Source organism: Eucyclogobius newberryi, unplaced genomic scaffold (genome assembly GCF_026437365.1).
Source record: "Eucyclogobius newberryi isolate DKJ021-1_F unplaced genomic scaffold, fEucNew1.0.hap1 SCAF_11, whole genome shotgun sequence".
Taxonomy (NCBI): Eukaryota; Metazoa; Chordata; class Actinopteri; order Gobiiformes; family Gobiidae; genus Eucyclogobius; species Eucyclogobius newberryi.
In genome coordinates this window covers 17,362,204-17,384,820 of record NW_027315735.1, presented here as the reverse complement: position 1 = coordinate 17,384,820, position 22,617 = coordinate 17,362,204, and the positions used below count along the sequence as shown (strand labels likewise).

Below are 22,617 nucleotides of genomic sequence, written 5' to 3'. Positions count from 1 at the left end.
TGTATTTGCACTGCACATCATAAAACAATGAACTATATTGACAGGTTGTATGTGAAGTTATGTGATCACACAGAATAATGCAGACCAATGATCAAGAAGTGATCGTAAAAAATATTTTTCAAACTTTTTTGGATTGTTAACCCTAACCCATAATATGCTTCTGAAAGTGTTAACCCTTAATTAGCCTCATTAAATTCAGAATGCTCCAAAATATAATAAACACAATACACATGCTGATAGTTATGTTTTTAAGACAATTTCAGAAGCAATAGTTCATACAAACAACAACTTGCATTATTTTATTTACATCATCAGTTTTACAGTACACGACAATTTATTGTGGCAAGTGATACATTAAACAATATAAACAACAATATAAATAGATAATGGAAGAAAGGCTTATTTCCTGAGTATTTAGTATTAAATTATAACATTTAGAGAAGTACTTTACACCAGTACGTATACCATAAAACAGCTTGAAAAGGTTCATTGACTTCCTGTTCAAAACTGTAGAAATGAGAGGCTCCGCCTCTTCATCTTCAAATTTCACCTTAGCCAGAAGCAGATTATCAGCTTGTTTTTTAAACCACAAATGTATTTTATGAATAATCATAATTACAGGGCAGGAAAAAACTAAAATTTTCTGAGCACGCAAGCCTCGAATGAAATGAAAGAAAATACAGGATTTTACCATTATAACATGGTTAACACTCATAAAAGTTAATTTTACATAAATATGTCCTTTTTAAAAATGTAATAGACCGATTTGCATTCATGTCTTAGTCCACTCTCCTCGTTTAGAGTGAAAACAAAAAGCACTTCAGTCATGACTTCCCTGTCCTAAGTGGAGATCAGTTCAGAGCGTAGTTGAACTGGTTAGAGAACTTGTCATGTTTCCTTCTGTCGGCCTTAACCATCACCTCAGCCACTCTGCGCATGGAGCTCCTGTTCAGAAGAACACAATCAAGAAATCAGGTTGAAAAAACATTGCTGGAGAGAATGAACAATAATAAAGGCACCACAGCAATCTGTTACCACCAAGTTGATTTTGAAACTCTTTGAATGTTTGTCCAATATTGTATAAGAGCATTCTCAATGTAAGAAAACGTCTTTGATTGGTGGCAGATCAGCACTGATTTGTGAATAAACACAAGCTATGCCACTAATAGCACGAAAAGTAGAAAGTAATACATACTATTTTAAGGAATAGATACAACAGAGTAGGAATGAAGTATGACAATAGAATAATAATGGAAATTTCTTTGAGTGATTTGAGGAGCTTATGGAAATAAAATGTGTATTGCTAAAATACTTACTTGTTGAAGACTTTCTTCTCCAGCCTTGCGCGGGATGTATTGGCGTTCTGCTTTAGGTCACTGAGGTTGGGGAACTTCTTCTTCTTTCCTTTGCCTTTGCCTTTCTTGCCCACTCTGTCTGAGCCTAAGTCGAGTCCAGTGGCCGCCTCAATATCTCGCATCAACTCTGGATCTCGCCATTCTGCAACAGCAGGAGAAACACACAAATTACATACAGTATATAAGTTGTAAGTGGCTAGTAATTCAAACTCTCTTTTTATTTGGCAAGTTTGACGCTTAGACAAAAGTAATTTAGGTGTAAAGAAGTAATTAGAACAGATAAACTAAATGAGCTCGTAATGCCCACTTTTCCAGACCATAAGGGGTAAACAGTGTGTCGTACGGGCCCATTGGGATCCACTTGTGGTGTTAATGAAAAGTGTAACGTCATAATTCTGGGTGATAAAAGTAAAAGTGGTTGTAATGCGGAGTAATGACTGTCTAAATGAAGAGACACTCCTGGTTAATGACGTACCCTGGTGGAATTAGAGATAAAGCTTCAGTAATGCAAAGTAATTACACTGTGATTGTGATGGGATTGAAGCCGGGCCCACCATTCTGTCAAAACACTGACCCCCCCAGCCGTGTGTGTGTGCGTACGTGTGTGTGTGCGTTTGTGTGAGGGGCCCTTAATCAGTCGCTATGACCCCGGCTCTGACTGGACCTTCAACTAGCCCTCATTACACACCCAGCTAAGGCCGTAATTGAGAAGCAGCTGGCGTATTTAGGGGAATCATTACTGCTAAAAACGGCACAGCTGCTTTTTGTAGTGTGTTGGTGTATCTGTCCACAGGATTCTTGCAACTTGTGCCTTTGATTAAGTTGGACCACAAAAACAAAACTGCAAACATTATGCAAAACAAAATCAAATAACAAGATAGGTGGTAACTAGTGTGAGAATTACTCAAGCCATTAACAACAATTGACAAAATATATCATTCTATTGAGACTGGAGTTTTTGCCACACAAGAAGTACCTGCAGTAAAATATGTTTATTTCTGTTGTAGGATTCATGCTAGCTGCAGTGAGGGTTGAAAGTAAGTGTTTACAATGTACTTTCAATTTAAAATAATTTTGCTAAAACAACTTCTTGTACTGTAAATGTAAGAGAAAAGGGCACTATGGTTATCTTTATAATATATTTTAAGTACCATGTATACAATGACTGAATGAATGTGTAACATTTTCAGTACTCTAAGGTGTAAGGTGAGTTTGGGAAAGACAGGAAGTGGCTCTCAAACAGTACTTCAAAAGAAGAAAAAGTTAAAAGATTGGAAAATGAAAAAGGTGAAAAGAAATCAGACCAAAACGAGAGGAGAAATGAGAAAAGGCCACAGTCTTTTCAGTGTAATCAGTGTTGCAGCAGGGCTCTTTTCTCCGTCAACACCTCTTAAGTGCTCCAGCTGGGACCCTGGATCCATGTGTAAGAGAGGGAGGGAGGGATATAGAGAGGAAGAGAGAGATAGAGAGGAAGGAGAGATAGATAGAGAGGGAGAGAGAGATTGAGAGGAAGGAGGAGAGGGAGAGGGAGGAAGAGAGAGAAGGAGAGGGAGAGAGGAAGGAAGGAGGAGAGGGATATAGAGGGAGAGAGGAAGGAGGAGAGGGAGAGAGAGGAAACCAGGGTAGAGAGGGAGAGAGGATGGAAAAGGAGAAAGAGAGGGGGAGAGGGAGAGTGGAAGGAGGAGAGGGAGAAGAAAGATGAGAGGGAGAGTGAGAGGGAGGAGAGGGAGGAAGAGAGAGGAAGAGCAGGACGGAAAGAGGGATGGATATAGAGAGGGGGAGAGATAGATTTAGGGAGGGGAGAGAGCATGGGGCAGGCCACAGACAGCAGGCATGTGTTGTCAGGGTTTATTCAGATTTGTCCACCCACTGTTTTTGTTTCACTTATTCCTCATTGATCCGGAGTTACAGGCACATTTGCAATTTGTTGTAAAGAAATTATTTAAGGAATTCAGAAATGACCAATACGACAAAACATGTAGGAGAAACTGGTAAGGACATTTCAAAGCATTGTTTGGTGCCATCTAGCGCATAATAAAACTAGCCCTTTAAAAAAGGTCAAACATAGGAAAAAGAGAATGACAGCTCTGGGAGGATTTCATTGACTGGTTCGTCTAAACCACATGTCAACAATCAATTAAATCAATGGCTGCCGATTATACAGAGAAAAGTGCCCTTTCCACTACATCGGCTGTATAACACAAACAAAAACAACTGTGGCGATTTGAGAACGCAGGTGGAAGTGCGCATGCGCACGCCCCCGTGCGGACTAATACAACACTCACGTGCGTTTGTTTATTAGCGCGACGGATCGCATCGCATCTCTCGTCTCCCGTAGATTTCCGTCTCTTCTGAGCCCGCTCGAACAGTCTTTCTCCGCCCTAATTTTGTCCCGTACACTGAGGGAACTATATTATGATAGATCCATGGGCTTAGACACGCGGAAATGTGCTGCTCTCATGGGGACGAGCCACACGCGGCTGCAGGTGAGCGGTAGGTGAGTTCTATGATTGATACGTGGCAGGACTAATCGGCAGACCACGGCACGAGGAAATAAGACTCAGATTTGGGCCAAAAAAATCGTCCATTATGCCTTCAATTCATATGAAAATGAAAGTGGGATTGGTCTTGATTTGAGTCACAGTTATGTATGCATTGATTGCCAGTTCCAATAGTAGTTAAAAGGTAAAAAGTAAATATTTGAAAGGGACATAAGTAAGGAAGGGGACATTTATATTTTTGACAGAAAAAGTCGTTCTGTTGTTCTGTACTTCCACATGTGAAACCACATGAACATCTCCAAGTGTAAAATGTGTGTGAACCCATTAGCAGATCCAATATGTGCAGGTGCAATATATGAACCAGGACCTCAGGATTCAGCCGCCTGTTTGTACCCAGAGTCTGGACTAAACTTAGGGGATCAGTGTTTCAGTTTGATGTTGGCAAAACGTTACTAAACTTAAATACTCAGTTTTTCCTCACCCAAAACTAGGAACCATCAGTAAAATTGCCGGCGGCGTGCTAAACCACTACACCCGTGTGCTGTGTGTGCCAGGCTAAAGAGTTAAAAGAGGTTGAGAGCCCTGGTTCATGGGTTCACTCAGGCCACTGCCCCCCCTCCTACCGTGAGATTGGTTTGTGTGCTTGTGTGCGTGTGTGTGTGTGTGTGTGTGCGTGCGTGTGTGTGGCAGGTGTGAGATTGACTATTGGATCGATAGTGTACTTGGTAACAAAAGATGCTATTTCACAATTCACTGGACTGCATGCCAGGGCTCCACATACACTTACAGACAGTGACACTCACAGAGAGGCGGCGGTTAACAAGGCCCTGCTGGCAGCTGCTGGACATCCTGCAGACTCTCTCCAACCCACTCAACACAGACGCACACGCTCTCCAAGACATGCCACATTACTGGGGTACTGAGCAGAATGGGGTTTTGGATCGAGTTCTGCCTCACACATTTACAGAGTTTACTTTGTTTTTATTAGAGCACATCTTTAAAGTAAAATGCACAGAAAAGTTTGTGCAGAAATTTAAAGGTGCACCGTTTAACTTTTGATGCCACAGTATTGTATTTATTTTCCCAAGTTAACAGGCTAAGTTACAGATCTGAGCTGAAATACGACCGCTCACTGTAGATAAAACTAGATATGCTAGATAAAGCCATACTATGTAATATTCCAAGCAAAGCAATAATATTTCACTAGAAATGTTACATAGCAGATCTTTTTTACAATTTTTTCAGATATTTTATTTATTAGTAGTTTATTTAAAAGGGATAGAACAGAGAGCATTGCCACAGTAGTCATGTCCAAAGGTCATCAAGCAAAAGGTTAATTTGCAGACCTGATCCCTGACATTAAACCAGTCAAATAACATATACATACTTTATTTAATTTCAGCCACGGTTCAGATCTGTGAGGTTTGGGTTGAGCAGGTTTAATGTTCCAGATCTGTGGGCCTTTTACTCTGACCAAACATGCTCTTGCATTTAGCTGGTCTACAGTCACTGTTTGCAGCGCCCCTAGTGGTGACACCGCAAGGATTAATCTTCTAAATCATGTTACTTATTTAATTTGAAGAATGAGTACTTAATAAACTTGTCAAGGCTTAATAAACTGTGCTTTTCTATAGTTGTACAATAGTGGTCATCTCATCTGCATCACTTTTAAAGCCTGTTTATAAAGAGAGGTTACACTTTTCATGGCCGACTGCCTGGCCTGGCCCCTCACAGTGACACAGTAGGATCTTTGCATGAAAGTACAATTTAGCTCTGCAAATGGACAGGCTTCACAAATTAAAGGGGGCAGTGTAACTTGTCTAGTGGAAAGTGCACCACCTGATAGTCTCCATGAAGAAGTTATTTGCAGTATGGCATTAGACACCGCTCACAATAAGAGCTTTTCAAGGCTTTTTGTTATTAAAAAAAAAAAGAAATTATACTCATATTTCTGGACTATATGTCGCACCAGCCAAAATATGCATAATAGAGAGGAAAAAAACATATATAAGTTGCACTGGAGTATGAAATGCAGTTGCAAGTGTGAAAATAACAAATAATATCACATATAAGTCGCTCCGGAGTATAAGTATAAGTCCCACCCCGGCCAAAACTCCACTACAAGTGACAAAGTGCACCTTTAAAAATCATGAACATTGTTATACTTCTTTCAATTTTATTTCAAAATGTTCAAACTTGGCACAATATTTGAAACCCACTGCAGAGATGTTGTGTTTTTGCTTTGGACCACATCTTACCGGGGTTCTCCTGTCGCCTCCTCAGCTCCTCCTGTTCTTCCCTCCGTCGGTCCTCTGCTTTACAAGGTTTCCCGTCCTGGTCCCGTGGAACGATCAGTCCGTGGAAAGGGCACTGGACGACAAACACAACAAGACCATTCCTCAAGTATTCAGGAAAGTATCAACTTTGCCTTATACAGGTTTTTCCCGCAGTATCCACTTTCGATTCTAGTTTAAGTATCAATTAGTATCTGGGAATTGATTTTTCTTTAACAACCTTAAGCGATTGTGTCAACATTGTCTCATTCCAACGAGAAACAATCAGAAAATCCCCTGTTACCTTGACCCTGTCCTGTCTCTGGCACAGTTTGCCGTTGCCCAGCGGAGCTCTGCAGAAGTGGCTGACCGGAGTGAATCGTCCGGGGAAGGAGATGTACCTGCTGCGGCTCTCTGCTGCCAGCTCCTTGTTCTCCACCTCCTCCTCCGTCTCAATCGGCACCCAGAACTGATGCTGGGAGGCTGACCTAGAGGAAATGTGTGAAGCGTTTATGGATACCTCATAAAACCATTCTGAACACTGTAGAGGTGTATTTACTTGATGATCTTGCCGGCAGTGGGTTGCTCTTGACCCCAGTAGTAGATGTCTAAACCAAAGGGAACCACAGGAGCATCCTTTCCTTTCTTATTGGAAGATGTGGACTGAGACGTAGAAGGTTCGGAGAAGCTACTGTAACAAAGCGTAAAATATTTGCGTCATAAAACGTCAAAGATGTGAAGTTCTTTATACAGTAGAGTCTATTACCTGGACTCATTTGGAAGCGTGATCTTGTCCTTGAGGAGGCGTATTGTAGCTGCAGCTGAAGTTGGGTCTTGCTCCTCTTCAATGAGTCGTTTAAGTTTCCTTGAAGAAGAGGTGGAGGTGGAGGAGGTGGAAAGTGGAGGGGCAGCAGGTCGTTTGGCAGGAACTGGATTTGTGAGCGGTGCTGAAGAGGTAGACGGTAAAGGATCCAAACCTGTAAAAAGCATTTGTTGAATTGTTAGAATGTTTAAACTTGATACATTGATTTATTTATTTATTTTGTAAACCATCCATTTAAAAAGAACTCTCAGGAGGATCGAGCCAATTCCTGCCACTTTGGGCATGAGGCTGATTTAGTCTATGTTGGTTAAAAGGGCTATGATAAGAACATGTTCTTTATTGTGCTTTAACCGTGTTTTATAATGCTGTATCCTTTATCAAGGTCTCTGTTTCCCTAAAATGCATGCCCAATGCACCAATATATCTTAGCTGGCTATATTTCATAAAGATCCAGTGGGTTTATGCCTAAAAGTATTTTCCAGACACATACTATACTTGATCTATTGTTAAATTGTGGCACTTACTCTTTTATTAAAATATACTATTACCTGCTATACACTGTCAAATATACTGCTCAAGCATTAAGTAAAACTATGTGGTCCGAAAACTACTTTGAGAAGTATCATTTCTTTAAAAAATGACTAGAGTAAATGCAAATGAGTAAATGTAACCGAGTACTACCCACCTCTGTTTAAATCTAAATCTTGCAAGGTTTGATTCTTTTTGAAGAGTTACACAGATCTTTTTTTGGTACTAAAGTGTGCGTGTGCGTGCGTGTGTGTGGCCATTGCAGGGGTCAGCCGAGAGTTCCGACGGCTTAAGGGGAATTAGCCAAACTCCAACTGCAGGTGAGATCAGAGCAGAGTGGTAAAGTGAGACCTGCCAACATACTGATCGTAGAGATTATTCACCGCATCAAAGACCTCGACATAACTGTGTACTGATATAGATAAGGCTTCATTCAACTGGAGACGAAAAAACAAAGCTTCCATTTTCTTATGAGATTAATACAATTTTCTCTAGTTAAGTTAAGATCTTTTTACACACTGCTAATACGTTGGAAACTGATTTTAAACAAGCTACGAAATCAATAGTTTTATTAACTTACAAATGTATATAATTTGAGACTAATGCCAGGAAATGTTGACAAAGCGCTACGCAGCAGAGTGTTTAAGACTGTGGGGTTGCTTAAAAGAGAAATTGGAGAGAAAGAGCTTGGGGAAGAGCTGGAGAGGAAAGGCAGAAAGCGCTATTGATTTCTTAGGGTTAAGCAGGGCCTGTAATTAAAATGTTAATTTGAGAAGGAGAGAGATAGTGTCCTGACAGCAGAGAGGGGGATAAGAGGCCTGATAATGAGGATGACAGAATGGGACAGGGACCAAAATGGAGGAAAAGGGAAAAGAGTGGACAGAGGGGCTGGAGAAGAGAGAGAGGGGCAAAAGTGAATGAGGAGTAGAATTAGTGAGCATTAATGATAAATACAACACTAAGGTTTCAGAATACAGGCCAAATCTAACCAGACTGTGTGGTACCAGTGGCTAGTAGTTTATTTTCATTCAGTAGTCAACATACGATTTATGTACTGCATTAAGGCACTTCCTAAATACTTTCTGGATATGTCAATATAGAATGGTAAATTGTCACATTTATATAGCGCTTTTCTACCGTCAAGTTACTCAAAGCGCTTTACATCAAGGAACCAGTCACCCATTCACACACACAATCACACACCAGGTATTCGCAGACACTGGGGGCGAATTGGGTTAAGTGTCTTGTCCAAGGACACAACAGCAGTATTCACCTGAGGCAGCTGCAATCGCACCGCCAACCTGTGGGCCAATGGATCTGATAAACCACCAGTCTTTGGCTCAGTGGATGTTTGGGCTATAGTTGACTAAAACAATTCTTGGCAAGACATACTCTGTGGATTGATCAATTGATTAACAGGGAGCGGGGACTGTTCTGAGAATTATAACTAAACATTATAACAAAAACAGCAAAGTACTAGTTAACAAAAACATTTTCAGAACTGAAAAGGCAGATTAAACCATCCAGTTACTCCTAAAACTCCAGCTAACTCACTCCATGCATTCTTCATTTTGGGGACGCCGATAAGGTTACAAGTGCCAAAAGGAAACCCGATAAGCCCCAGTCAACCTATAGGTGCTGTACTATATATATCATTTACAAAAAATTATAAACATTTTATAGCCAATTTTGATATAGTTGTGCACTGACTGCACCAAAGTGTGTAAAAGTGGGTGGTAAAAAACTCTGTGCGGGGCTAATAGGGGCTCATTAAAAAGGTTGCATTGTTAATTTGGTATGGCCTCTGTAGATCATTGCCGAACCCACTAATCACCGTGACAACACACACACAGCTGTTTTGGCCACGTCAGATACTATCTAATTACTTTAGCGTCTAATTGATTAGTAATGGGGGCGTGCAGTGGGAGGAGAGAGAGGGCGGCCTTTTGCAGGTAAAGACTGTTCTTGTGCAGGATGTAATGACTCAGGAAGCCAGTGGGGAGTATACAGCTGAGCCGGGGGTCACAGGTCACCGAGAAGCCACAACACGGTAGTGGCTGCTGGGGCGAGAATAGCACTGTCAACAACACACTTGGGTTATGGCATCATTAACACTTACACTTAGAGTAAGAACATAAATGAATGAATACGTGTGATGTATCAATATGGCTGACAGCGCAACACAGAGACAGCTTTAGTGTCTCTTCTAGCCCCGAGCTTCCAAACTCATAATGATATTAACAGCATTCAAATTCCAATGATTAAAAAAAAAGATGTTCCTTTGGAGCTGACAGTGCAATACGACGAGAATACACTTGTTTAATGACCTGGGCATTTGACCTCTCACCCTAGCCCGCTGCCCGAGGGCTAAACAAGATCCATACAAGAGGAAATACAATGCAGCCACGTTCCCGAGAAGAAACAGGGCTTCAACAGTCAATCATATGTAGCGAACTATAGGAGAGAGTGGAGGTAAATGGATGTGTTGACAGGAAAGAATCCATCACAGATAGACAGAGTAAACACTCGGTGTAAAAAACTATTTGTCTCCATTACAGAGCGGGCACGCTTTCCCAAATCAGCTACAAACAAATATGCAAGCCAAAGCCAGAATTGGAAATAAGCTAGATAAAGTAAAATGTGATGAGCGTCCCAAATGTAGGAGTGTACAGTAAGTTAACAGATCTAGAGACAGGTTTATGGTCAAAAGTAATTTTTCTGCCTTTCTGTCAAACTAGTTTCAACAGTTTGGAGTAACAGGCTCAGACTTTATAGCTTCTTTGTTGTGTGTTTGGGTAAGACATTTCACCCATATAAAAGTATAATTAATTTGTCTTGTGAGTGATAGATAGTTGTCAAAGGAGCTGATTGCGCAAAATCTCAGCCATGTCCATCTTTGGCTCTTTGGTTAAAAACACTTTTTAGACAATAGAATGTTATTTTCAAACATAAATACAAGATTATTTAAACACTATTCAGAAAAGGTCTGTTTGTGATTTGATTGTGATGTGATTTTGTCACAATCTGTACTGTTAAGAGCATACATATTTTCAATACTAGTTTTACTATTGATTAGCATCTGATTATTGATACTTTTGACTGAGGTATCTTACAATATCTCATTTCGAGTGTCCAAAAACACACCAAAAATGGATTAATGTTATTAGACCTAAATATACAACTGTCATTCGATAGTCTTCTTGTATTACTTATAATTTTAAACATGTTAAGCCATTAGCTAATTGATTTGTTATGTGATGGTTAATACAACTTGGAGAGGTTAAGAAGCACGTTTCTCCTGATCTCCCCATCTGCCTCGTCTTTGAAGTGTGTCTGCATGTGTGTTTATTTACTCAGAGAGAGTGTGAGTCTTACAGGATTAGAGCCGCAGCAGGTCTCCTTTTGTAGTTTACAAGATGTCGAGCAGGTTGGATCTGTGCACACGAGTCTTACTAAATGAAAACGTACCGTACTCTGCCCGAAGGTGCTCTGGAATGTGCGGCTCGAAGCCCTCCTTCTCTGGGACCTCGTCAAAATCGTCATCGTCATCGTCTCCATCTGAAGACACCTTCATCTGAAAACAGAATAAAAGTGTCATGAATGATCAGATTACAGTGCATATTTTAAACCCAAACCAGATAATTAACATTGAGAAAATTTTGGAATATGAACTGCTGCTTCTACAAGAATCCAATACATTTTAGAACATATTTAAATTGAAATCACATTTTTAATGAATTATAATTATATAAGTATAATTTTACTTTAAAGTTGGTGTGGTCCTTTTTGCTCTTCACTGGAAAACCGTGTGACAATGGGTAGGTGCGCGTGAGGTGTAGTCTAGTCTTTATATGAGCTGCTATCAGCACAAAGCAGAATTTATGGCTTTTAATTTCCCGCTGCGGTTGTTAGCCATTGGCGGAGCTACAATGCAGAACACAACAGTCCAATACACCAGGGTCATTTCCATAACCCAGCCGTGTGTGTGTGTGTGTGTGTGTGTGTGTGTGTGTGTGTGAGTGTGTGAGTGTGTGAGTGTGTGAGTGTGTGAGTGTGTGAGTGTGTGAGTGTGTGTGTGTGTGTGAGTGTGTGAGTGTGTGTGTGTGTGAGTGTGTGTGTGTGTGTGAGAGTGTGTGTGTGTGTGTGAGTGTGTGTGAGTGTGTGTGAGTGTGTGTGAGTGTGTGTGAGTGTGTGTGAGTGTGTGAGTGTGTGAGTGTGTGTGTGTGTGTGTGAGTGAGTGTGTGAGTGTGTGAGTGTGTGAGTGTGTGAGTGTGTGAGTGTGTGAGTGTGTGAGTGTGTGAGTGTGTGTGTGTGAGGTATGCCTTTAACAGCTCCAGACACACACCACCGCCTCCTAGCATAATAATGGTGGTGATTAGCATTATGAGGAGCAATAAAAGCTAACGTTAAACTAACTTCTTATTTCCAAAGGCCTCTTTTTCATTAGCCTGTCTGTGAGTGTGTCAGCGCTGATAAAGCCCAGGAGAACGTTAGCATTCGCTTACAAATGATGAGACCATTGATGATTACGGAAACACAGCCGCTCACCCGTGCACACACGAAGAGGGCACCGTAGCCAAAGTGTAGGACAGGCTCAGCTAACCGTGAGTCCTAAACACACCTCCACCATCCGGCAATTAAGGCTTTATGTTACAATAGTACAATAGGTTAACAGCAAATAAACAATTAAAGGCTAATTAGTTTCAATTAAAAAGGCAAAAAAGACATATTGGCCGCTGGAGCATGAAAGGAAGAATAAAGCATCAGGTAACAAGTTAAATGCTTGTCAATTTGTTATTCTTTGTCAAAATGTTTCACGGCCATGTTTGTAATGGATGGACAGATACTGACAATGTAAAAACACACAATATAAATATAAAGCGTTCACTCATTTCTCTCAAGCAGTATTATTTGATGAATCACCAATGGCTGTATGTTTTGAGACCTGTTCAACACTTAAAATAATTGGCATACTTCTACATTCAAAGCTAAGGTATCTGACTTGTGGAAGAACAAACAAGAGCTACAATCACAACTGAACCTGTATTGCCAGATTCAGGACACATTATATGTCTGTTACTCTTAACCAACTGGATTTCAAATGAGTGACTCCTTGTGAGACTCATTCTGCTCACAGATTGGATAATCGTTCTGCAAAACCCAGGACCTTCTTGACCGCTGTGCCGTCATGCCACCCAAAACTTGTCTCTTATGTCAAAAGTTTTTCTAATGAATTATTAATAAATACATTGTTATCATGTTTACCGTAACATCATATCAAAGGAACACAGATAATAATAAATAAAAAAAAATGACATACCCTGCCTTTCAGCAAACTTATGTTATTTGGTATAAGACTGCCATTTTGGAATGTTTATTGTGTTGACTTTTTTTTATAAGTCAGAAAAAAATGAGTTAAAAAGAAACAAAGATAAAGAAGAATGTGATAAACCACACAGAGTCCAACACAACACACAAAAAAGTTACCACAAATGCTTCTTTAATCTCAAGGAAACGTGCCGCCCTGAAAAGATCCTGCGTCTTGATCTTATTTATCCGCTTAAGACAGGATGCAGTTCCCCAGGAGTGCACCCTTCTAACCACCAAGGCAAACTTTCCACATTACTCTCGCCCACAACCGCACTCCCTCATCCTCTGCACAATTGAACACATCTATACACACAGATATAGTCAGCGTTGGTTTTGTGCTTGTCGACTTTAATCCTGCTGGTTTATTCTGCTCTGATCAATGACCTACGACTAAGAAGTGATCGCCCAGCTGGAGGAAAACCCTGCCCTAACATCATCCCTTTCCCCCTTCTCTCTGCCTCTTTGTCTCTAATTCACCTTAATTTAATCGTGATAGCATCGAGCGCTGTCGGCCGGCTTGGCAGAGCTGTAAGTCTCGCAGTAGAATTAGCTTTCCACCAGAAACATTTTGCTGACGGGGAGCGCTGCTAAAATATGGCCTCTATTCCCCCCACATGGCTGCCCGAGGGGCTGCTTTGCATTTTAACAGAGCTCTGGTTTATTCTCCGGAGCACGCACGGCAGCAAGGAAGAAAAAAGATATATAAAATGAAAAAGGTTGAGAAGATGGCTTAGAGGAGATAAAAAAACGTTTCTTTAACCGAAACTCAAGATTTAGCAGACAAATTAGAAGTGATGGTTTAGGTAAAGCAGGGCCATGAGTCACTATAATAGAAAAAGGGACAAAACAAATACTCGTAACTTGAACGGTAAAAACTCAGCACAATGGGAATTAAAATTGTTCCGGAAAAGAGCAAGACTAAATAAAATAAAGTTGTTTAAGTAAAGAAAGGTGATATGTTACTGTAATGGCAAAGCTTACTCAGAGATAAAATAAAGAAGTTAAATGGAAAATAGAGGGGGGAAGAAAAATAATAGTTCTCTAAAAAGCAAATAAAGATCTGTCTGAAGTGGGTGAACCGACACAGCAATACATTACACCCTAGAATGCAAACCCTCTTCTGAAACAAATACTCTCGGCACTCATGAAGTAGTGCCCGTCTATCTGTTGCCTTGTGGTAAATATTACATTAATGACAATAGCAATGATTTATTTCTGAATAAAATGTTTATAATGTATAGGCTTTGAATTGAAATAACAAAATGGTGAAGACTTAATGTTAAAATTAAATTTGGCATCATTGTGTCTATCAAAAGTTCAATAAAAATACATTTTGGGCCTTTATTTTTAGTATTGGAGAGCATCAACTTAAGCACTGTTGTGTTTGCTGCACATGACGTTATAGAAAAGTCTGGAGGGTTTTATAGTTTTCAACACTGTAGCGGAGCCAAGACTATTTTGGTGAATGATTCTGAAACAAGTGTAGTAATATGATTAGAAATTATGTCTCCACAGGTGTCTTCCTAACTCACTTTCTCGAACATCTCTTAGTGCGTCCCATTTAAATAAGACTCTAATCCTTTTGAAAATGATGCGAGGGCACCGCCTCGGACAACTGCACCTCTGACTTCATTTGTCTCTTGGCAAGTTTGATGGTGCTGTGTTTAAAAACCCATTCAATCTTATAAACCAAAAATTAAATGTAGTCGACTGAGATGGGCACTCAGTGCATCTGCTATTTATATGCTAATGTACACTCAGACTGCCAAGGTCTGGAAAATTATTACTGCACAGCCATAAGTCAGGTGTATGTGGAGAGAGGAGGGGCAGGCGAGCATCACAGAAACACACACAGTATCAGGAGGACTCCAGTGAGAGAGAGAGAGGAGAGAGCAACTTCAGAGGAGCGTCTTCACTGACAACTTAATAGAACTCTCACAAACCACACTGAGATTATTCCATTGTGCATTTAGGGCTGAAATGGAAATGTCTTTGTAACAACTGCATAATCAACAAACATTTTATTTAAAAGAAAGCAATGAGGAGCAAATGAGGAGCATCATTCAGCGCCCCCACTATATACAAACATATAAAACACATTTCAGGTACTGCAAATACATGGGAGCACATCGAAGAGCTTTACACTAAAACACTTTACACTATGAGAGCACTTTTTCAAAAGAATTGTTTTCACATTCAAACCCATTATGAACCCAGGACCATGATTTAGAAGGAAAACAGTCTAAACGGGTTATTAGCTCAATTTAATTTAAGAACTAAACCTGTCTGAATAAGACAACAATAATCTATTTAACTTATGTAAGTAACAAAACTCTACTGCATATTGTCATGTGATAGCCCATTTCGGGAGTGACCAAATACATTCACCCAAAGCGCTGCATCTTAAAAGGGCTTAAAATATACAACAGCTTCTACTTAAAGAGGCCAGAACTCAACTGATTGACTTGAACATATTTACAAACTAATTAGGCCATAAGCTTCCACTCCAGTCTGACCTATTCACAAGTTAAATGGCCACAACAACACTGCACAGCTCTATTACCACCTTGCACTCCAATTCATTACTACCTACAGAGCATCCCATGGGGGCCGTCACTAATGAGAAAAAACGCTCTCCAACTCCTCCCTCTCTCCCCCTTTGAAGCCTCTCCACCTCTTCAGCTGCATTACCACAGAACGACAAACGCAAACCTTTGTCTCTGGGGAGCAGTCAGCTCATATGATGTAAAAGGTGACATCTTTATTTTGCTAACCTAGGCTGGCAGGTCTATTAGCCAACCAAGAGCTTCCCCAACCTCCTCCTGTCAACGGGCTTATTTCCAACTGTCTGCTTCACTTGCCTGTTTCGCCCTGTCTTAATCTGTGATCAAAAGAGTCATTATTAGACTTTCTATTTGAATTAAGTCATCAAGTTACGGTTCCCCAGCATATAAAAGTAAAAATTCAGGATAAATGAAAGGATTGGTCCAAGAAATCTTTGAATTAGACATCTACCAGTAGTCTATTGATCTATCACTTCCAATTTAAAAGGCATCTCTATTCACTTTTCAGAGACCAATGACCATTGGTACCAAGGTGGATTATTATAAAGGAGCGAGTTCCTGGTTTCAGATAATCTGCGTGATAATCTTTATATAAATGTATCAACGTCTAGCTATTATTTTTGTCTAGAAATGTATGAACTACCTTTTTTAATGCATTGAATAAAATTAACGCTTTAACAACATTGCATGATTGCAACTGGTTACTTTCCCAACATGGATGTAGTTCTATCTTAAATATTGAAATATACATTAGAAATAAATATGTATAACCAAGTGAGAAAAAAAGTCTCTGAATAATGAAACCACATGGGGGTCAGTGAATAAAACTTGAGGATGGAATATAAGGATAAGATATTTTCAAATGTTGTTCTTGTTGGCCTTACAATTAAACTTTGTACACTGAAAAAGTGATAACACAAGAATACAAATTTGAATGTGTGCATTAACCATAATGTTACTAAGTGAAAGAGGCAACAAAAAGACAATGAAAGTACAAAGAAGAGGACTGGTAGTGGAAGCGAGAAATAAAAGGATATTGTTTCTTTCGTTTATCTCTTTGGGGGAACAGGCGGCCACATCCATTGTGCAGTGATAAGATGGGTTATCAGCAGTAAACAAGGCCTTGGCCTGTATGAATGGAGCCCAGAGTGAGTGAATACACTCTTAAAAACAGATATGTTCAAATAAGTCTGTGTGTCTTGTCCTATTCTTAACACAGGCCCTTGTATTCATTGCACCACACTCAACAGATGCTTAGAAGATTGGTTTTAGACAAAAAAAAGTCTATAACAAAAGAAAACAGAGGATTATATACGCTGACATTTCTGTCAGCAGTTTATTCATTAGGTGGGTTAGAACAAACAGTGTTGTGCTGTTGTTTTGTCCATGGGTTTTTACTAAGTATAAAGCAGGGCTGACCCTAAACAAACAAAAGGCTCGGGGGCCAAATCAGGCCTCCCAAGCAATTTAATCCGGCTCATAATTTTTTTCCAAATAAATATATTTTTAAAAACATCTTGTTTACTGGTTTATTCTGGGTTATCACTAGTTTGGACCTGGTTTGGTCTTGGTTTAGTCCTCGTTTAATTCTGCTTTAGACCTGTTTTGATTCTGGGTTAGTCCTGGTTCAGACCTGCTTGGTACTAATCTAATCCTAGTTTAATTCTGGTTCAGCACTGGATAGGCAATTTTGTATATTATTTTTCGAAAAAACTTGAATTTATTAATAGTTGTTTTATTGTATTAACTATAATTATTGAAACAGTGTTAGGAATATTTTGTGCGACCAAAAATGTTGTTACAATATTGGCGTGTGTTGTACACCTCCGGCCCAGTGGCCATGGGTCTCTGAAAAGTCTGGTCCTCGGGTGGTCAAGTAACCATTTCCATTCGAAAATAGGTAATGACCACAATTATATTTAGACTAAGCCAAATTCATTCAACTCCAGAAGGTATTATTTACTGTTTATATGTAAAAACTTATACAGTTATATCATAATAACTTTTAATGAAAGTATGTTAAAGAGACAGGTCTCAAGTTTTCATTTACATATGAAGCCTGCGTAAATTCAGCCTGGAAGACCTAACTCCACCCATCTGCGTCAAGGCCTCCATGGAAGGACCCCTCTCCCCAGCGCCATCATCGCACTCAAGCGGCGCCCGCCTGTCCGTCTGTGAGAGTCAGATCCCTCACTTCAACATGGACTCTCCCAGGTTTCTGCGCTTATCCCAAAGAGGTTATGCAGTTTTTCCCGGCCAAGAAGTAGGGTGAAAGGTCAGGGGACGTCTGCACCATGGCCCTCGCACCTGCTCCTCATCCCCAATAAACGCTCTCAGTGACTCCTCCCCGCTCCCAATCAGCACCAGGCGGTCACATTTAAGCGCTCAGGCAGATGGCTCGGCCGCTCAAACCGTACTGCGACCCACCACCTCCCCAGCTCCTCCTCTACATTCCCCTCATCCTCTACCTCCTCTTCACATCTACCACCACCAGTCTCCAGGCTCCGGGGAGAGACATCTAATACAAATAGATCAAGGAGTGCCCATGATTGCAACGTCTTCCGCCGGGGTCTGAGCGCCAAATAACTCACGAATAAAGCTTGCTAAACAGTCCATTCTCGTGGTCTCTTTGTCTCGCCAGGGTGAAATAACGGTATGCCAAACCTTATAATTATATAAGATAAGATAAGATATTCCTTTGTTGTCCACACATGGGGAAATTTCATATGTACAATATTTTGAAAACGGTAGCCATTATTTTTACTTTAATGTTCAGTTTTCAATGCAGATGAAGCGTTTTAATATTACTTTCAATAAACTGCCCTTACAATCAGCATCCATAGCAACCTGTTAGTTATTGTCTCTCTCCAAGACTGTTATGGGACACTATATTGAAAGGCCCTTAGAGAGAGAATCCAATCGTGTGGTGTGTCAGCGACCCGATAGAGAGGGACCTAGTAATGGAAGGCCTTTTAAGGCTAAAAAGGAAAAGCTAATTATGATAAAGGGGCTGTAAGTTGTGTGGTTATCGCGGCGCTGGGCCTGCTGGTGCAGCAGACTGGTCCCTGACAGTGATAACCAGGCAGAGCAAGAAGCATAGCGCTCTGTCACTGTCACTTCGCCGCTCTGTTCGGCTAAAGATGGATTCACATGCGACAACTTTTATGCATCTTTTTTCAAAACCACAAACCACTTTGCATTCATTTGTCCTCTTTAGCTGTAAGACGGCCGATTGCGCACTTCAAAAAGGGTTTCCTAGCCCTATTCCATTTGTCATCACCTAAATATTTAGGGAAAATGATGAATGCAGAAATGCGTAATATTCCAGGAGAGCCTAGAACATGATTCCATGGAGTTAAAACCAAACTTTGGAACTTGTTTATGCTTAGGGTTGTCCAAAGCCAAGAACATCTCCATGGAGACATGCAGGTGGTGGACTCTTCACCAGAAGTTACAGGTCAGGTTTGTGAAGAGACAAGACAGCAAGGTAGCATCTTTTTCAAGGCTTTTTAATGCAATAAAAACACTTAAAAATAAATCTAATTAAGTTTTTTTTTTTTTTTATTGAATCTTGCACGGCAGGGCTCTACCATTGCTAAAACTGCCATCTAATTTTAATGCTACAAGACAAAGAGATGATTCCTGTCTAGGTGGAGGAATGATGCTGAGCGTTGATAGAGAGCCATCAGCTGTCAAGCCAAGGGGCACATTAGTGCTAGTGATGGGAATGAATTGGTACATCCTCCCCCTTGCTCCCCAAATTCTAGTCTCTCACGCACAGATGCATTATGCATTATGGCTCTTCCTGGGCTATCTCACCTTTCCCAAATGTATTTACGATGATTTTTGCTGCCCCTACTCTCTGTACTCAAAATACTCTAACACAAAGGTAAGATATAAAAGCAAAACAAGACACTACAGAGGGATCTGGAGCTAAAGCTGGTCATATTAAGTTGTGTAAATTGCAGTCTTCCCCCAGTCTTATTCCCATTTAAGGCTGCACTGTCCTGTCAGATAAGGTCTATGGGCCAAAAGATGAAAGAAAAAAATAAAGAAACATGCTAAATTTCAGATCAATCACTTCTGACTGATACTAAAATGCAAATTATTAAAAAAATTGAAAATCAAATTATCATATATATTTCCTCCAAATTTGGAGTCTGATGTTTCTTTTTTCATTTGTTGCTGACCGTTGCCATCTGCTGGTGAAATCTAGTACACGCCATCAGAGTTCATCTAACTCACCACTTTGCGGACCCTGGTCTTGTAGTCGATGTGCAGGTCTTTGTGTTTCTGTAGAACAGCTTCTAAAGACTTCTTCAGATCCAGTGCTCTCCTCATCAACCTCTGCTCGGCTCCTACTTTGGTCAAAACCTAAACCAAGACGAATAATATAATAGCTACAACCTCGTATTATATTTAATCCATCACAAGATCATACTTACTGACCTGGACCCATCCCTGTACTGCTGGGAGATGCTTTGTTGTTATCAATCGGTGCAGGTCTCTCATTGTAGTTACCACAGCCTCATTGTCTTCATTTTCCTTAACATGGAGAGCTAAAAGAAGACACACAAGAGCATATTCAGAGGTTGAGCATCATGTTTATTATAATTTGCATATGTATACCAATAAAATGTTTTGTACAGTGGATTTACCAGAGCTCAAGTTCAAATCCAGACTATATGCGTGCGAGATGAGCCCAGAGTTTCGTATAAATAAGTCTTCATTAGGAGGCTGGTCTTCATCACTGCTTTCATCCTCATCTCCCTTTTGACTAGCTTTAACTGGCTTCTCTTGCTCTTTTTCTCCATTCCCATCGTGTTCTTCACTTGATGCTTGTTTTTCAACAAATTCCTCATCCTTTGGTCCATTTATTAAGTCTTTACTACAAGAAGGTTCTGAGTCATTTACATTGGCTGGTTGGCAGTTTGGAGAGCTACTTGTAGGCACATCCTCTTCGACATTAGTGAACTCAAACTCAGGAAACAGCAGCTTCATACAGGAATTAATTTCAGTTAGGTTTGCTTCAATTTCTTCACAAGAATCTAAAAAAGTAATAATAAAATTAATTATAAAAAATAAATAATCAATGAGTGCAGCAATACAGCAAATGACATTATTGTGTACAAAAGCATTCACCTTCCATGTCTTTGGTAGCTGCATCTGCTTTGTCCTTATAGATTCGCTCAAGTCGACTTCTTCGCTCTTCCTCCCTCCTTCTCTCTGCTACTGTCCTGGCCTCAGCATCCTGAAAATCCACCTGAAAGCGGTAAAGACAGTAACTGTAATGTAATATTCACAACAGAATACAGGAAATCCAAAAAAGGTGAGGGACAAAGACCCCTCACCTTTTTAACCTGTTTGAGAAAATGAAACCCCAATGCCAATTTTTTGTAAGCTGATCCAAAAGATGCCTGCCAAGACTGGACCGCCTTGATGGCCACAGATTTCAACTTCTTTGCTACTTCTTTGGGAGGCGGCAGAGGCCGATCGAGGTCAGTCTCAACTGTCAACTCTAAGAATTCCTTTTGTAAACAAAGGAAAATAAAGGATTAGAATCAGAAAGGTAAAACTGGGTGAATAAATGTAAATGTACTCACCTGGAAGTTGTCCACTAAAAGCGTTCTGAAATGATGTGATCTATTGAAAAGTTCACTGGCGAGTTGAAATGCAGAAAACCGGATTTCTGAGTGGTCCTGGTTCAGCTGGGACATTATTGAATGGTAAACATGGTCTATGCAGTCATTGGAGACCCTAGAGGGACATGTAGTCAATTTAAAACATCCATCAAGCTTGAAACAATAATTGGGCTATTTGCGGGGACATACTTGCAGAGCTTTTTGATTTCCTTCATCTTGTCCTGGTTTAGCTCGCCCTGTCCTGATGTAGTTAGCTCCTCCACGAGCTCTGACAGTCTGTCTCTCTGTGACAACTCCATCTATATCAAAAAACATGTTTGATAATCTATTAGGCATCAAATCAGATCGAACAGGAAGGTGGTTTTCATTTGTGTGGATCAAACTGGACTTGTAGATTTAAACATATGATTAAAAAGCATACAATAATAAGACCATAATTCACGCACAGATGACATGTAACAAAACAGGAATGAGATGCTAATGCTAAAATGCTAGCAAATGTAAACAACATTAGTCCAAACAATAGAGGTATACTCACCACACGTTCACTTATCTTACAGTGTCTTTACGCTAAAAGTATTATATAAAATATCCAGCTTTAAGCAGGTAAAACGCTGCTAACATTTCATAATCAATTTATTATGGCTATGTTGTTGCATTTCACTTGGACCTCTTCGGATTCTTCTTCAGTGTGGTTTTCCGCCGTGGTTTCCTTTGCTGGGCTACATTGTGCCACCTGCTGGACAAATGTGTTCACTGCACTGACATTCGAGCAAAGCAGATGTGTGTTGTGTCAAATTACGTCATAACATGAATTGTCATCATCATCTCTGTAACTATGTGCCACTTAACAGAATTCATGCTTGACCAGCCTACAATCTATAGTGTAACTTTATCAATGTATCATGCAGATTACTTTTTGTTCAGTTCATGGTTAAACAGGTATATGCAAAATTTAACGTTTTCCACATTAATAAGTGAGGCTCACATATACACACAGCCAATGGGTTTCCGAAGGATGTGATATTAGGACCATTTCCGTAGCAATTGACAATTGATGATAAACTAGAAGCAGTCTATAGCGTAAAACACATACTTTGTACAACTACAGTAGGTTGCGGTTAATGCACCTTTTAAGTTGGCTTCCATTAAATGTAACACAACAACAACAGTCTCTGTGTGATGGTGGTGGACCCCCTCACGGTTTCGCCATGGAGATTTAACTCAAAAACTATAATAGGGAAACTATTACACGAAAAATTACGTTAAAAATATCTACTAAAAGAACCCTGAATGAAAAAAGCACAGAAGAAATGCGACCTGTGAAATGGTCCAAAAAACTTGTTTCTATGATAATAAAGATACTAATTAGGAAACTTTTAATTTGTCATTCTGAAAAATATATGATCACTGATGGATGAAAACACTGCATATGCTACAATTATTAGACATAATTAGAACTATTAGAACTACAAAGTAGTTCTAGTAATTGTGACTACTTTGTAGTTCCAGTAGTTCCATGTGCGATGATCATTGCATGACATAAACACTAATTCATCGG

At 40.0% G+C, this 22,617-nt stretch overlaps 1 protein-coding gene across 2 annotated transcripts; it reads right to left on the bottom strand.

The window, feature by feature from the left end:
• Positions 1–223: 223 nt before the first annotated feature.
• On the bottom strand, positions 224–21,744 carry uvssa (UV-stimulated scaffold protein A). Of its 2 annotated transcripts, none has more exons than XM_072436205.1 (15): positions 21,595–21,744; positions 21,246–21,355; positions 21,018–21,171; positions 20,766–20,942; positions 20,557–20,677; positions 20,073–20,462; positions 19,864–19,973; positions 19,660–19,788; positions 10,949–11,054; positions 6,896–7,106; positions 6,689–6,820; positions 6,434–6,617; positions 6,115–6,226; positions 1,317–1,497; positions 224–945 (listed from the first exon to the last, which is right to left on the bottom strand). In XM_072436205.1, exons 2-15 carry the CDS (start codon positions 21,353–21,355, stop codon positions 852–854), a joined length of 2,211 nt encoding a protein of 736 aa, XP_072292306.1. In that variant the 5' UTR covers positions 21,595–21,744; the 3' UTR covers positions 224–851. The 2 variants fall into 2 exon arrangements, with proteins under 2 accessions (XP_072292306.1, XP_072292307.1); XM_072436206.1 differs by having other exon boundaries at positions 6,689–6,817.
• Between the last annotated feature and the right edge of the window lie 873 nt (positions 21,745–22,617).